Below are 13,249 nucleotides of genomic sequence, written 5' to 3'. Positions count from 1 at the left end.
AATTTGTTTTGCTTATTGTCTCCCCCACGACACCGCAAAGTCTGTCTGTTGAAATGTATTTACCAGCTCTTAGCATAGTGTCTGGCATATAGTAGGCATTTAGTGAATATTGTACGAATGAGTAAATAATTGATGAATTAGTGTTAATAGTTATTTGCCCGTCTATAAGTAAATTGGAATTTTATGGTCTGAATTAATTTCTATGATAAAGTACAGCTTCATCCAAGTTTATTTACTAATACTGAATGTAGTATTAATTTTTTAGTATAATATAGTAGGAATATATCTTTTAGTAGAATATAGTAGGAACATAGTAGAATATACTGAATATCGAATGTAGTATACTAATACTGAATGTAGTATTAATCTTTTAGTAGAATAAAGTAGGAACATTGTATTCAGTAGTGTGCTGATAAATGTTAACCACTGGTTTTCTGTGAGAAAAAGCCCTGGTTTGTGGCATTTTCCAATTTCTGTTGTCTGAATACACCTACCAGGGCCGATTTCAAGCTAACCCACATGACTTTGTTGAATGTGGAGTTGGGAAGAAATGTGCACAACTGGTCCTTATGACTCAGTGAAAGCTGGCTCTAGAACACCACTGAAGTGCTTTCACACGCGAGTTTAGTAATGCATTGTTTATTTATTTAATATAATTTATTGTCATATTGGTGTCCATACAACACCCAGTGCTCATCCCAACAAGTGCCCTCCTCAATGCCCATCACCCACTTTCCCCTCTCCCCCAGCCCCCATCAACCCTCAGTTTGTTTTCAGTATCCAAGAGTCCCTTATGGTTTGCCTCCCTCCCTCTCTGTAACTTTTTTTCCCCCTCCCCCTTCCCATGGTCTTGTTTTTCACATACAGAGGCTGCATTGGTGATACACATTCACTACAGCATGTAGCTTAAAACGATTTTCAGTTAAGGTAACGCTATCGACCGTAAAGGATAAACTCCAAAAGTTTCTGTAGCTTAATATTATTGAGGTCTGTTTCTTATCTGTGTGAAATCCACATTGCTATGGCTGGTCAGCAGAGGGCTCTCTTCCAATCGCTCATTCAGGTTCCTGGGCTCCCTTTTTTGTGGCTCCTTTATCCCCGAGGGTCTTGAATGGGGAGCATGATGGGAGTATATGAGAGTTTCTTAATGGTCAGGGGAATGGCATACATCATTATACTTGTAATCAAATGACCAGAACATAGTCATAGGGCCAGTTCCATCCATAGCTACAAGGGAGAGTGAGAAATGCAGCGTTCTAAGGGAAAAAAGAAATAAATTTAATAGCCAGAATCTTTTGTTTTTCTAGTCATGTGATAGATTAAGCTGATCAATTTATATTCTTCTCTTACTAATGCACACATTTGTAATCAGGCTGGCAGTGATTAGAAATGGAGTCTAGTAAATTCTTTTCTCTGTTCAGAGTTAGCTGGATCTTAAGAGCTTGGTCTGTAGTCTAACCAATAATCCTTCCTTTCCCTGAATTACTGTATTCTTTATTATCCCTATTTAGAGAGAAATTATAGGGATTTGCAGAGCTTTAAAATTATTATATGCACTTGATATAATTTTGTTTTTGTTTTCTTTGTGTATTTGGCTTAGCTATTGAATTTATTATTTTTACAATTTTATTTTCTTTTTTAAATTAAAAAATTATTTTAGAGAGAGAGAGAGAGCATGAATGAGGGAGAGGGGCAGGGGGAGAGAGAGAATCTTAAGCAGGCTGCATGCTCCGTGTGGAGCCAAATGCAGAGCTCAGTCCCATGACCCTGCGATCATGATCTGAGCTGAAATCAAGAGTTGGTCACTCAACCGACTGAGCCACCCAGAGCCCCTATTTTTATAATTTTAAAGACATATTTAATTTTTCTTAATTTTTTTTCTCCCTTTCAAGCCTACTAAGGATATTTGTGAAGTGGAATGTATGATGATAAGTGGCAAATTTGGGTCATTAGAGAACATTCCTTCTCTTAATATTGCTATAATACTTTGAAAATTTTGGCATGTTTAGAAACGAAGGTAATAATGCCTTATAATTTTGAATTCGATATGTCTTTGTATTCTCAGGGCTTCGGTGTGTTTGATATTTGCGAAGATCAGCAGAACTAATAGGCCCCAACCATGACTATTTCCAAGCGTACATATTACTGAGATATTTATGAACAGCCTTCATCATATGATACACTTGCTGATTAACCTAACTGCTTAAAGGGTTGCATTAACAAAACTCTGTGATTTTATTCCCAAATTAGTTTAATTTTGTTTCATAGATACATAACTCACCTCTAATAGACATTAATAGTTTCATAACCGGTTCGTTACAAGTCACATATGCATATGCGTATGCGTTTGTGAGATGGAGTCCCATATGCTCAGTGTATAAGTTAAGTTGCTCTGTGCGTGAGGGGCTTCAGGTGAAAGTGTCAGCCTCTGTACTACTTCAAGTGAGTGGATTTGTTTGCTGAACTTTTTTTTTTTTTAACTTTTTTTAATTTTTTTTTTATTTTTGGGACAGAGAGAGACAGAGCATGAACGGGGGAGGGGCAGAGAGAGAGGGAGACACAGAATCGGAAGCAGGCTCCAGGCTCTGAGCCATCAGCCCAGAGCCCGACGCGGGGCTCGAACTCCCGGACCGTGAGATCGTGACCTGAGCTGAAGTCGGACGCTTAACCGACTGAGCCACCCAGGCGCCCCTGTTTATTGAACTTTTAAGATGAATAAACTGTTAATCCAAGAATGAGAGGAGATAGCAAAAGAAGAGAAGAAAGTGAATCGGGTGTTAGGATATGAGACTACTAAGAGCTGGCAGTTTAGGAGGGGACAGAGTGTCTAGTCAGAAAAGGAGCAGCCAGTGTGGGTATCCCAGAGAGTATAGGGAGAGTGTTAGCGCAGTGAGAGTCTTTAACAGGAATCCAACATCATCCTTCGTGCCTCGTGCTCATTTATCTCATATTAGTGTCCGCTGGGTGTTAACAGATGAGGAAACGAGGCCCACGGTTCTTCCTAGTCTTCTTCTAATTTGGGGCTACACAGAAATGTTGCTGTCACCATTTGGATGATGAATAGTTCACACTGAGGTAAATTGGGAAGGCGGCTCATGGCCTTCCATAGTCACTGGGGAGCACACCTGTAACCCGTTCCTTGTATCAAGCTGGGAATCTCTGCCTCAACCAATGGTTCTCTAACTTTATCAGGCATCAGAATCTCCTGTAGGATTTGACCAAAAAAAAAAAAAAAAAAAAAATCACAGATTTCTGGGTCCTGTCACAGAATTCCTGTCTGGAATGGGGCCTGGTGATCCTGATGCTGTTGTGTGTCCCAGAGGATAGTCTTCGAGAATCTCTGTTCCAGAAGAACTTAAGTAACCTACTTGTGACAAATAATGAAGCAGGTTGTTTCCGCAGATGATTGTGATTGGATAGTTGTCTGACTCACGAACTCTGTTTTATTGTCAGTTAGCAGGCACAAAGGATATTAATCCTCAATATTCTGACTTATTCCAGATGAATTCATATTGTGAAATCAGGTGGCTTCTATTATCACTATAATATGAATAGTTATTTATTTAAAATAAAACGAAAGTTGAGATTCAAACTTTATTTGAACATCATTTTGTGGTTCTATTATTTAGTTTACCTTTCACTTTTAAGAGAGAGCTGCAATACTGACTTTTGTCACAAGGTGGCATCAAAAGCCTGAAGAATTTGGTTGAAATTTGATTTCTGAGAGTTAGATATATTTCATGAACATTCAAAACAAAAGAAATTTGTACTATGAGGTATTTTTTTTTAATTTTGAGTGATATTTTGTTATTTTCATTTCAAAAATGCTTTCTTATTATAAAAATAAAATAGGCACACATATATGTTGACATTATTGATGACTAATCCCTTTGGAAATCAGTGAAACATATATCTTAGTGTAATAATATCAGATATCTTACTATCTTTCCCCGAGAAAGATTTCAAAAAAATTCAAGTTAGCAAGCAATTAGAAGGTCTTACTGTCCTGTGCTTGATAGTGTCTCTTTATGCAAATAGAAGATATAAACCCTGTCCCCAATGAGCTTTGAATTTAATTGGGGAACAAAGAAATGTATATACATTCAAAGAGATAACAAAATAATAAAAAATGATTAAGTACAATGCATGATATGGATTATACAAGCAATATGAACAAGAATAAGGGCAATTAAAAATTATAAATGGCATTTTACAGAAACATTCTTATATCAGTTGAAAACACCATAATGAATCTTCTTTTTACTGCAATTATCTATCTATTACTATTATAAGTTATTTAAAATATGAAGAGGTGTTTAGTAATCTTGAGAGCTGTGTAAGATTCAGTTTTGACATAAACATCGGAAAATACTTACTTGAAATATGAACTCACCTTTTATTTCATGAATATATAATTTTATTTTTTTCTGATTAATAGAAAAAGATTTCTTAGAAGAGGGTGAAGATTTTCTGGTCACACAAATACCAGCTGTAATATTCTTAGATTTCTAGAGGCTGAAAAACCTATCTATGTAGATATCTATATCTACACTTGATCTTGAAAAAATTCAAGTGTAGGAGGGTGGTTACCTGGGGATGGAGAGAGGGAGAAAGGGATTTGCTGTTTAATAGACTGAGTTTTGCAAGATGAACAAGTTTTGAAGATTTATTTCACAACTATGTGAATATACTTAGCACTACTGAACTAAGCACTTAAAAATGGTTACAGTGGTAAATTTTTCTTATAATAAGAATAAAAACAAGTGTCCTTCTATAAATTGGGCAACTAATAGGTTTTTATTGAAGATCAACAATGTTCCTAGCTTTATGTTAGCGATTAGGAGCTACTTCAAAGAAATAAATGCCCCTTTAAGAAGCTTATAATATAGTTAATTGATGATAGATTAGCCTCATTCCCGGTAGGTAGGTGATCTACTGGAAGTCTAACATCTACCAAGCATTGTGCTAGACATTTTGTATAAATTATTTCCAACCTTCAGTTCTCAAAACAATATAGGAAAACAAGCATTATCATCCCTATTTCTCTATTGTATCATTAAGGAAGCTAAGTTTTATAGATACGAAGGTTTATTGCCTTGTTCGAGGTTGCAAAGTTTCTAATCTTGGAGTTGGTATTTAAACCCAAGTCTGTCTAGCCTCAAAATCCATTTTCTCTATACTATACCGTGCCCCTCATTTAAATAAAAACTAATTGAAAAGACTACAGATAAACAGGTAGTAATTTGGTGCTCTCGTTTCGTATTTCTGCTGTCAGTTAGCATTGTTTCATTATAATTACTCGGACAAAATTAAAAGAAAGGATATGTGATAGAATTAATATTAGCGTTTAGTCTGGATTACATTTTAACTTGAGAAAGGATAACCATGTAATTTTTTGTTGGTTTGAACTGTCTTTTTATTTGTGTTTTAACTTTTGGAAACACTAATCTTTTTCCCTGTGTATTCGTGTGCAGGTTATGTGGGTATGTAATTTGTGCCGAAAACAACAAGAAATCCTCACTAAATCAGGAGCATGGTTTTATAACAGTGGATCTAACACACCACAGCAACCTGATCAAAAGGTTCTCCGAGGACTGCGGAACGAGGAGGCGCCTCAGGAGAAGAAGGCAAAACTGCATGAGCAGGCCCAGTTCCAAGGACCCTCAGGTGACTTATCTGTACCTGCAGTGGAGAAAAGTCGATCTCATGGGCTCACAAGACAGGATTCTATTAAAAATGGGTCAGGAGTGAAGCACCAAATTGCCAGTGACATAGCTTCAGACAGGTAAACATTTTGTTTAATCTTTAGGTAAACATTATTTTTAATCTTCATTCCAAACAGAAATACAAATACATTGAAATGTTTAGGCAACGAGTTATCTAAATGTCATGTAAATGTCCATGTGTTTTATATAAATGCTGAAAGTGATGTTTAGGACTTGAGCTATTAGAGGTTTGAACAATGTTAGGTTTAATGAGGGAGCGTTAGGTTATCTGATTTTCCAGAAGGAAGAAATGAAGTAAAACAGACTAGATAGAAGGTTATTGGCATAGGAAAGGCAGACTGGGATAAGAGCAGTGGGAATGAAGAAGAGACAGTTTTAAGACATTTTAGAGAGGTAGGATGGAACGGACTAACCACAAGCGGGAGGTAAGAGAATGGGGAAAATTTCTGATGTCTCTAGAACTTCTACATTAGGCTGAAGGTGGAGGTAGTTTCCCAAGGAGGCAAATAGACAAAAGGGTTTCATGAGTTTTCTGTATCTGTGGGCTACTTGGGATCAATTCTGTTGGCTTCTTCATGTTCAAAATATGAGACTTTATAAATAGTATTTATGGTTCTATATTTCCTACCTTTGAAAGGGGAGAATGAAAAAATTTCATGGGAAGATTATTTTTCTATACTGTATTCCTATTTGAATTGAAAACTAAAAAAAATCTGTATAATATATCTGGTTTATACTATTTCTGTTGTCCAGAAGTGGCCCATAAATTTCTGTGTGACTACGTACAAAGTCATGCATTTGAGGAAAAACAAATCTAAAATTATACTAATAGGATGTTGGGTTCTGAGCATTCATTTATCACAGGTAAGATAACTGGGAGTCACCTTATATTGTGCCTAAAGTTGCCACCGTAATGTGCTGCTGTGTCTTGTGAGAATAATAAAATGATGGCTTCACCAGTTCTTTTGAAAACTAGCAAAAGTGAAACAAGGTAATCCTATCTTTGGGGAAAACAGTGGTGGTTTCATGGCTGAAATACTCTGAACATGTCTCAGTGTAAAATCTCAGGAACCCAAGGATTTTAAGTTTAGAGGACCCTCTTAGTTTGATTGAGGTCCACCTTAGGCAGACAAAATAATTTGGAAGGCAATCCTAGACACCACGTGTAGAGGAGTGAGCAATGATCCAGTTAAGAGAAAAAACACAATACTGCACATTCAAGAGCAGATTACCTCTTTTGGCAAACGAGTCTCAATTTTAGTGGGACTTCCCGGAGGCAGGGTAGAATGGCTTCAGAGTTATCTTACCTAATGGGCAAGGAGATGAGGCATTTATAACCCCTACCTCTCCTTTGTTATCGGTCTAGGGTTGTTCTTGGAAGGTGTTAACTCTTTGGAACTCATTCTCCAAGCAGGTTCTTTTGGCCAGAGAAAGCACTTAGGGAGATATAGTAAGACTTTGCTATGCAGGGACTGGTAGATGATGAGGCAGTGTGGATTGGGACCGTGGCAGTGTCTGTTATACGAGGACTTTAGAAATCAATAAAGTCTGTAAAATGACAACTATCATGGTCATGGTATATGAACTTGGATAAAAAGATAGATGATAACCAATGGAGATAGAATTTTTAAAGAATTTCTAACACATTTTTAATGAATAAGTCAAATGAATAGTGCATAGACACATTCTGCAAAAACTAGATAGATGCATGAGATAGTCTCCTTTGGACTTTAGAAAGATAGGTTCAGGAAGAATAAAGGGAAATACTAAAACATTGGATCACATAATAGAGGATTAAGTTTTGGAATGTATCTCCTCAGGAAGTTGTAGACGTTTAGAATAAATCCAATAAGTTTATGAATGATTAATTCATCTTTGTAAGGAAGATAGAAGCACATCTCTAATCTTTGTAGAAGGTGGTGATGAGAACAAAGATATCTTTCTTTTTTTTTAACTTTTTTTTTTTCAACGTTTATTTATTTTTGGGACAGAGAGAGACAGAGCATGAACGGGGGAGGGGCAGAGAGAGAGGGAGACACAGAATCGGAAACAGGCTCTAGGCTCTGAGCCATCAGCCCAGAGCCTGACGCGGGGCTCGAACTCCCAGACCGCGAGATCGTGGCCTGGCTGAAGTCGGACGCTTAACCGACTGCGCCACCCAGGCGCCCCCAAAGATATCTTTCAATATTATCTCTGAACTCTTCTTTCATTGGCAAACTATTATAAGCAAAAAAAAAAAAAAAAAAAAAAAAAAGAGCATTTGTTTTATCATTATTAAATGCAGATTCGACAGCAATTTGTTTTGTTAAGTGTGTATGTATGAACCCAGTGAATTCTTTCCCCTAGGGCATGGGCTGGGTCATGGGTCAGCAAACTACGCCCTGAAGCCAAATCTGGCTTGCCACCTGTTCTCCGCCCCCCCCCCCCCCCCAACCGCCTCCTCCCCATAAATAAAGATTTCCTGGAACACAGCCATACCTTTCCATTTACTTCTTGTTTATGGCTATTTTCAGTTTCATCTCCAGGGTTGAGTAGTTACAAGAGACCATATGGCTCTCATAGCCTAAAGCATTTACTCTCTGACCCTTTACAGAAACTGTTGGCCAACTCCTACCCTAGAGAGTAGTTAGCTCTTTTGTTCTGCTGATGTCTCCTTTCTTTGCCCATTTTCTTTTGTTACTGTTTAAATTATTTCAGTTAAGCCTGCTTTCTTGTTCTGCTCTCTCCTTGTCTGCCGCCTAGCCTCTCTCTCTCTTTCTTTCCTTCCTTTTTGTCTGGGTAACACCCCCTCCCCCCATCTCTCTGTTGCTCCTTTTTTGTCTTTATCTATTGTCTTTCTTACCGGAGTGGATCTTTGAGCAGTTTGAGTTGGACTGTGAAATGGAGCTACTGATAAGGAATATAACTTCAGTTTAAAGTATTATTAGTGATTTGTTTCCTCAATACCATTCAGAAACTGGTGGCCACAAAAAGAGAAGATTTGATTCAATTATTTTAAATCTCTGTGGATCTTAGAATTGTGTTTGACAGATACAAAAGTATGTTACTTATTTTTCTTTTAAGGCGTCTCAGTTTGATCTTTAACTGCATTCTGGGGTAGTTTTGACCTGTTTTATGACCTCTTCCCTCCCAGGTTTTGGCACAGTGCTTTACGCATAGACCCTTAGTATTTATTGAGTGAATGAGTATCAGTTGGCCCTAGATCTTAGTTTTGAGTTTTAAGCATTTACTTAATTAGTTTATTCATAAAATGGTAAATATTTATTATCAATTTGGAGGTAAAATATTGTTAGAGGTTTTCTTTTTTTTTTTTTTAATGTTTATTTATTTTTTTGAGACAGAGAGAGACAGAGCATGAACGGGGGAGGGTCAGAGAGAGGGAGACACAGAATCTGAAACAGGTTCCAGGCTCCGAGCTGTCAGCACAGAGCCCGACGCGGGGCTTGAACTCACGGACCGCGAGATCATGACCTGAGCTGAAGTCGGCCGCTTAACCGACTGAGCCACCCAGGCGCCCCTGTTAGAGGTTTTCAAATATGTTTTTTTTTTATTTCAGAATAAGTTTTGAAATAACCATTTAAAAAATTATGTACAGTTGGCTTACCCTTTGTCATGCTCCTCAGGAATGCCCAGTGGCTTCTCAGTCTTTAATTTACATACTATAATGTGGTGATCTTATTAAAGTATAGATTTTAATTCGGTAGGTCTGAGGTAGGGCTTGAAAATCTGTATTTCTATAACAAGTGATGCCAATACTTGTAGTGAAGGCCAGTAGTGAGGCGTCTAAGAATATCTTAGGAAGGGAAACACCAGTGGCCTTTAATAGCTCAGTGACAGTTGTCTTCTGTACCATTGCCACTAAGAGGCATATATAAGTGAACATGTAAGGTTCTTGGAAGATACTGTTCTGACATATTTTTTTTAATGTTTATTTTTGAGAGAGAGAGAGAGAGAGAGAGAGCGAGAGAGCAAGCAAATAGAAGAAGGGCAGAGAGGGAGACACAGAATCTGAAGCAGGCTCCAGGCTCTGAGCTGTCAGCACAGAGCCCAGCACAGGGCTTGAACTCATGAACCATGAGATCATGACCTGAGCCAAAGTCAGACACTTAACCGACTGAGCCACCCAGGTGCCCGAGTTCTGACATATTTATTGAGAGGGGGTCAGAAGGTGGAAACCAGCTACCTGGTGGCAGATGGACTACATTCATGTGGTTGCAAGCCCCTGGCTCCTTTATTACGACATGGTGGCTGAACATTTACTTATTTAAATATGTTGTTTTTTAAAATACACTTCTGGGGCGCCTGGGTGGCTCAGTCAGTTGAGCGGCCGACTTCGGCTCAGGTCACGATCTCGCGGTCCGTGGGTTCGAGCCCTGCGTCAGGCTCTGTGCTGACAGCTCGGAGCCTGGAGCCTGTTTGGGATTCTGTGTCTCCCTCTCTCTGACCCTCCCCCGTTCATGCTCTGTCTCTCTCTGTCTCAAAAATAAATAAACGTTGAAAAAAAAAAAAGAAGTATTTAAAATACACTTCTTATTTATTTCTTCTTTATTATACAGTTAGGAATATATATCTTACGTAGTACATATATAGTTAGATTTTTTACCTCTGAATTCATTTTCAAGATGGTCAAGGGGATGTTAACAAATATTTGTTTTACAAAGAGGCCTTGGGATGGAGGATTTACTCCTTACTACCCATTACCTATTTAACCCATCCCCCTGCCCGCCTCTCCTCGGGTAACCATCAGTTTGTTCTTTAATAGTTAAGAGTCTGTTTCTCGGATTCTCTCTCTTTTTTTTCCCATTTGCTCATTTGTTTTGTTTCTTAAATTCCGCATATGGGTGAAATCCTATGATATTTGTCTTTCTTTGACTGACTTATTTTGCTTAGCATAATACTCTCTGGCTCCATCCATGTAGTTGGGAATGGCAAGATTTCATTCTTTTTCTTTTTAATTTATTTTTTTAAATTTACACCCAAGTTAGTTAGCATATGGTGCAACAATGATTTCAGGAGTAGATTCCTTAGTGCCCCTTCCCCATTTAGCCCATCCCCCCTCCCACAACCCCTCCCAGTAACCCTCTGTTTGTTCGCCATATTTAAGAGTCTCTTATGCTTTGTCCCCCTTCCTGTTTTTATATTATTTTCGTTTCCCTTCCCTTATGTTCGTCTGTTTTGTATCTTAAAGTCCTGATATGAGTGAAGTCATATGATATTTGTCTTTCTCTGACTAATTTCGTTTAGCATAATACCCTTTAGTTCCGTCCACATAGTTGCAAATGGCAAGATTGCATTCTTTTTGATTGCTGAGTAATACTCCATTGTATATATATACCACATCTTCTTTATCCATTCATCCATCGATGGACTTTTGGGCTCTTTCCATACTTTGGCTGTTGTCGATAGTGCTGCTATAAACATTGGGGTGCATGTGCCCCTTCAAAACAGCACACCTGTATCCCTTGGATAAATACCTAGTAGTGCAATTGCTGGGTCATAGGGTAGTTCTATTTTTAATTTTTTGAGAAACTTCCATACTGTTTTCCAGAGTGGCTGCACCAGTTTGCATCCCCAGCAGTAGTGCAAGAGGGATCCTCTTTCTCCGCATCCTTGCCAACATCTGTTGTTAGGCATGCCAGATTCTTAAGCATTTGTTCTGGCTGGAAAATTTTAACAATGTCATATGACTCAGTTACATTTCAGTGCATTTTGTTAGATGGTGAGTATGCTCCCAGCTATAAGTGACGACAAGACAATAATAAAAATACAAAGTGATTATCTTAGATCTAAAATGTAAAGTTTTAAGGCAAATTAAGTGTAATGAAAGTTTAGTAGTTTTGTAATCATTGTAATTTCCTTATTGTCTGATGTTTATAACCTACCAGTACTTTTGTGACATTTGATTAAATAATTAATTCATTTAAAATTTTTGATTCAAATTCCAATTAGTTAACATATAGTACAATATTAGTTTCAAGTGTAAAATATAGTGATTCAACACTTCCATACATCACCCGGTGCTCATCACAAGTGCACTCCTTAATCCCCATCACTTATTCACCTCATTTCCCACCCAGCTCCTCTCTCGTAACCATTAGTTTGTTCTCTAAAGAGTCGGCTTCTTGGATTTTCCCCCCTCTCTTTTTTTCCCCCACTTTGCTCATTTGTTTTGTTTCTTATGTTCCACATATGAATGAAATCATATTGTATTTGTCTTTCTCTGACTGATTTATTTCATTTAGCATAATACTCCCTGGCTCCATTCATGTCATTGCAAATGGCAAGATTTCATTCTTTTTTACGGCTAAGTAATATTCCATTCCATTCTATCTATCTATCTATCTATCTATCTATCTATCTATCTATCTATGTTCTTTATGCATTTATCAGTTGATGGACACTTTGGATGTAAACTTCAGGGTGCATGTATCCCTTTGAGTTAGTATTTTTGTATTCTTTGGGTAAGTATCTAGTAGTACAATTGCTAGATTGTAGGGTCGTTCTATTTTTTTTTTAATTTTTTAAATGTTTATTTATTTTTGAGAGAGACGGAGACAGAATGTGAGTGGGTTAGGGGCAGAGAGACAGGGAGACATAGAATCTAAAGCAGGCTCCAGGCTCCGAGCTGTCAGTGCAGAGCCTGACACGGGGCTTGAACTCATGAGCTGTGAGATCATGACCCGAGCCAAAGTCAGACACTCAACCGACTGAGCCACCCAGGCGCCCCGGGTAGTTCTATTTTTAACTTTTTGAGGAACCTCCATACTGTTCTCCACAGTGGCTATTCTAGTTTGCATTCTCACCAGCAGTGGGAATCCTTTCTCCACATCCTCACCAATACTTGTTCCTTGTGTTAATTTTAGCTATTCTGACAAGTGTGAGGTGATATCTCATTATAGTTTTGATTTTTATTTCCCTGATGGTGAGTGATGTTGAGCATCTTTTCATGATCTGTTGGTCATGTGTGTGTTTTCTTTGGAAAAATGTCTATTCGTGTTTTCTGCCCATTTTAAAATTGGATTATTTGGCTCTGGGGTGTCAAGTTTTAGAAGTTCTTCATATAGTTTGGATACTAACCCTTTATTAGATATGTCAATTGCGAATAGTTTCTCTCGTTCCATAGGTTGCCTTTTAGTTTTGTTGGTTGTTTCCTTTGCTGTGCAACATTTATTTGATTATTTTAAAGTAGAAGTAGTAGTTAAAATATATGCTTAAGACTTTTGCTTCCAGTATACATGGAGTAATAGGGCCTGGGTTTACCCTTCAGCCTCAGACATCTGAAAAGATAGACAATATATTTGAAGCAGTGTTTTTTTAGAAATTGGCATTAGGCAATCAAGGAGAATAACACCTGAAAGGTGGTAAATAAACAAAGTGAGCTCCACGATTGCCCTAGCATGCTGCTTTGAGAGAGTTTTCAGGCTATTGCACAGGGACAAGAGTATAGAACTCAGAGGTCTTCCTGAGTTGAGGAGACAGTTCTGAGGGCTTCAGGAAACCAAGGCAACTACAGTTTGCTAGAC

General features: G+C 37.9%; 1 protein-coding gene across 36 annotated transcripts in view; it reads left to right on the top strand.

The window, feature by feature from the left end:
* The window catches only part of RIMS2 (regulating synaptic membrane exocytosis 2), a 612,588-nt gene that overhangs the window by 179,791 nt on the left and 419,548 nt on the right, over positions 1 to 13,249 (top strand). For all 36 annotated transcript variants that reach the window (XM_045453947.1, XM_045453935.1, XM_045453941.1 and 33 more), the window contains one exon: positions 5,475 to 5,785. In XM_045453947.1, the coding sequence (XP_045309903.1) occupies positions 5,475 to 5,785 (311 nt within the window). The remainder of the gene's footprint in view (positions 1 to 5,474; positions 5,786 to 13,249) is intronic.

The sequence above is a fragment of the Leopardus geoffroyi genome, chromosome C3, assembly GCF_018350155.1.
Source record: "Leopardus geoffroyi isolate Oge1 chromosome C3, O.geoffroyi_Oge1_pat1.0, whole genome shotgun sequence".
NCBI classification, from domain to species: domain Eukaryota; kingdom Metazoa; phylum Chordata; class Mammalia; order Carnivora; family Felidae; genus Leopardus; species Leopardus geoffroyi.
The sequence above is the reverse complement of the archived record's forward strand: the minus strand, read 5'-3'. Positions and strand labels throughout refer to the sequence as shown.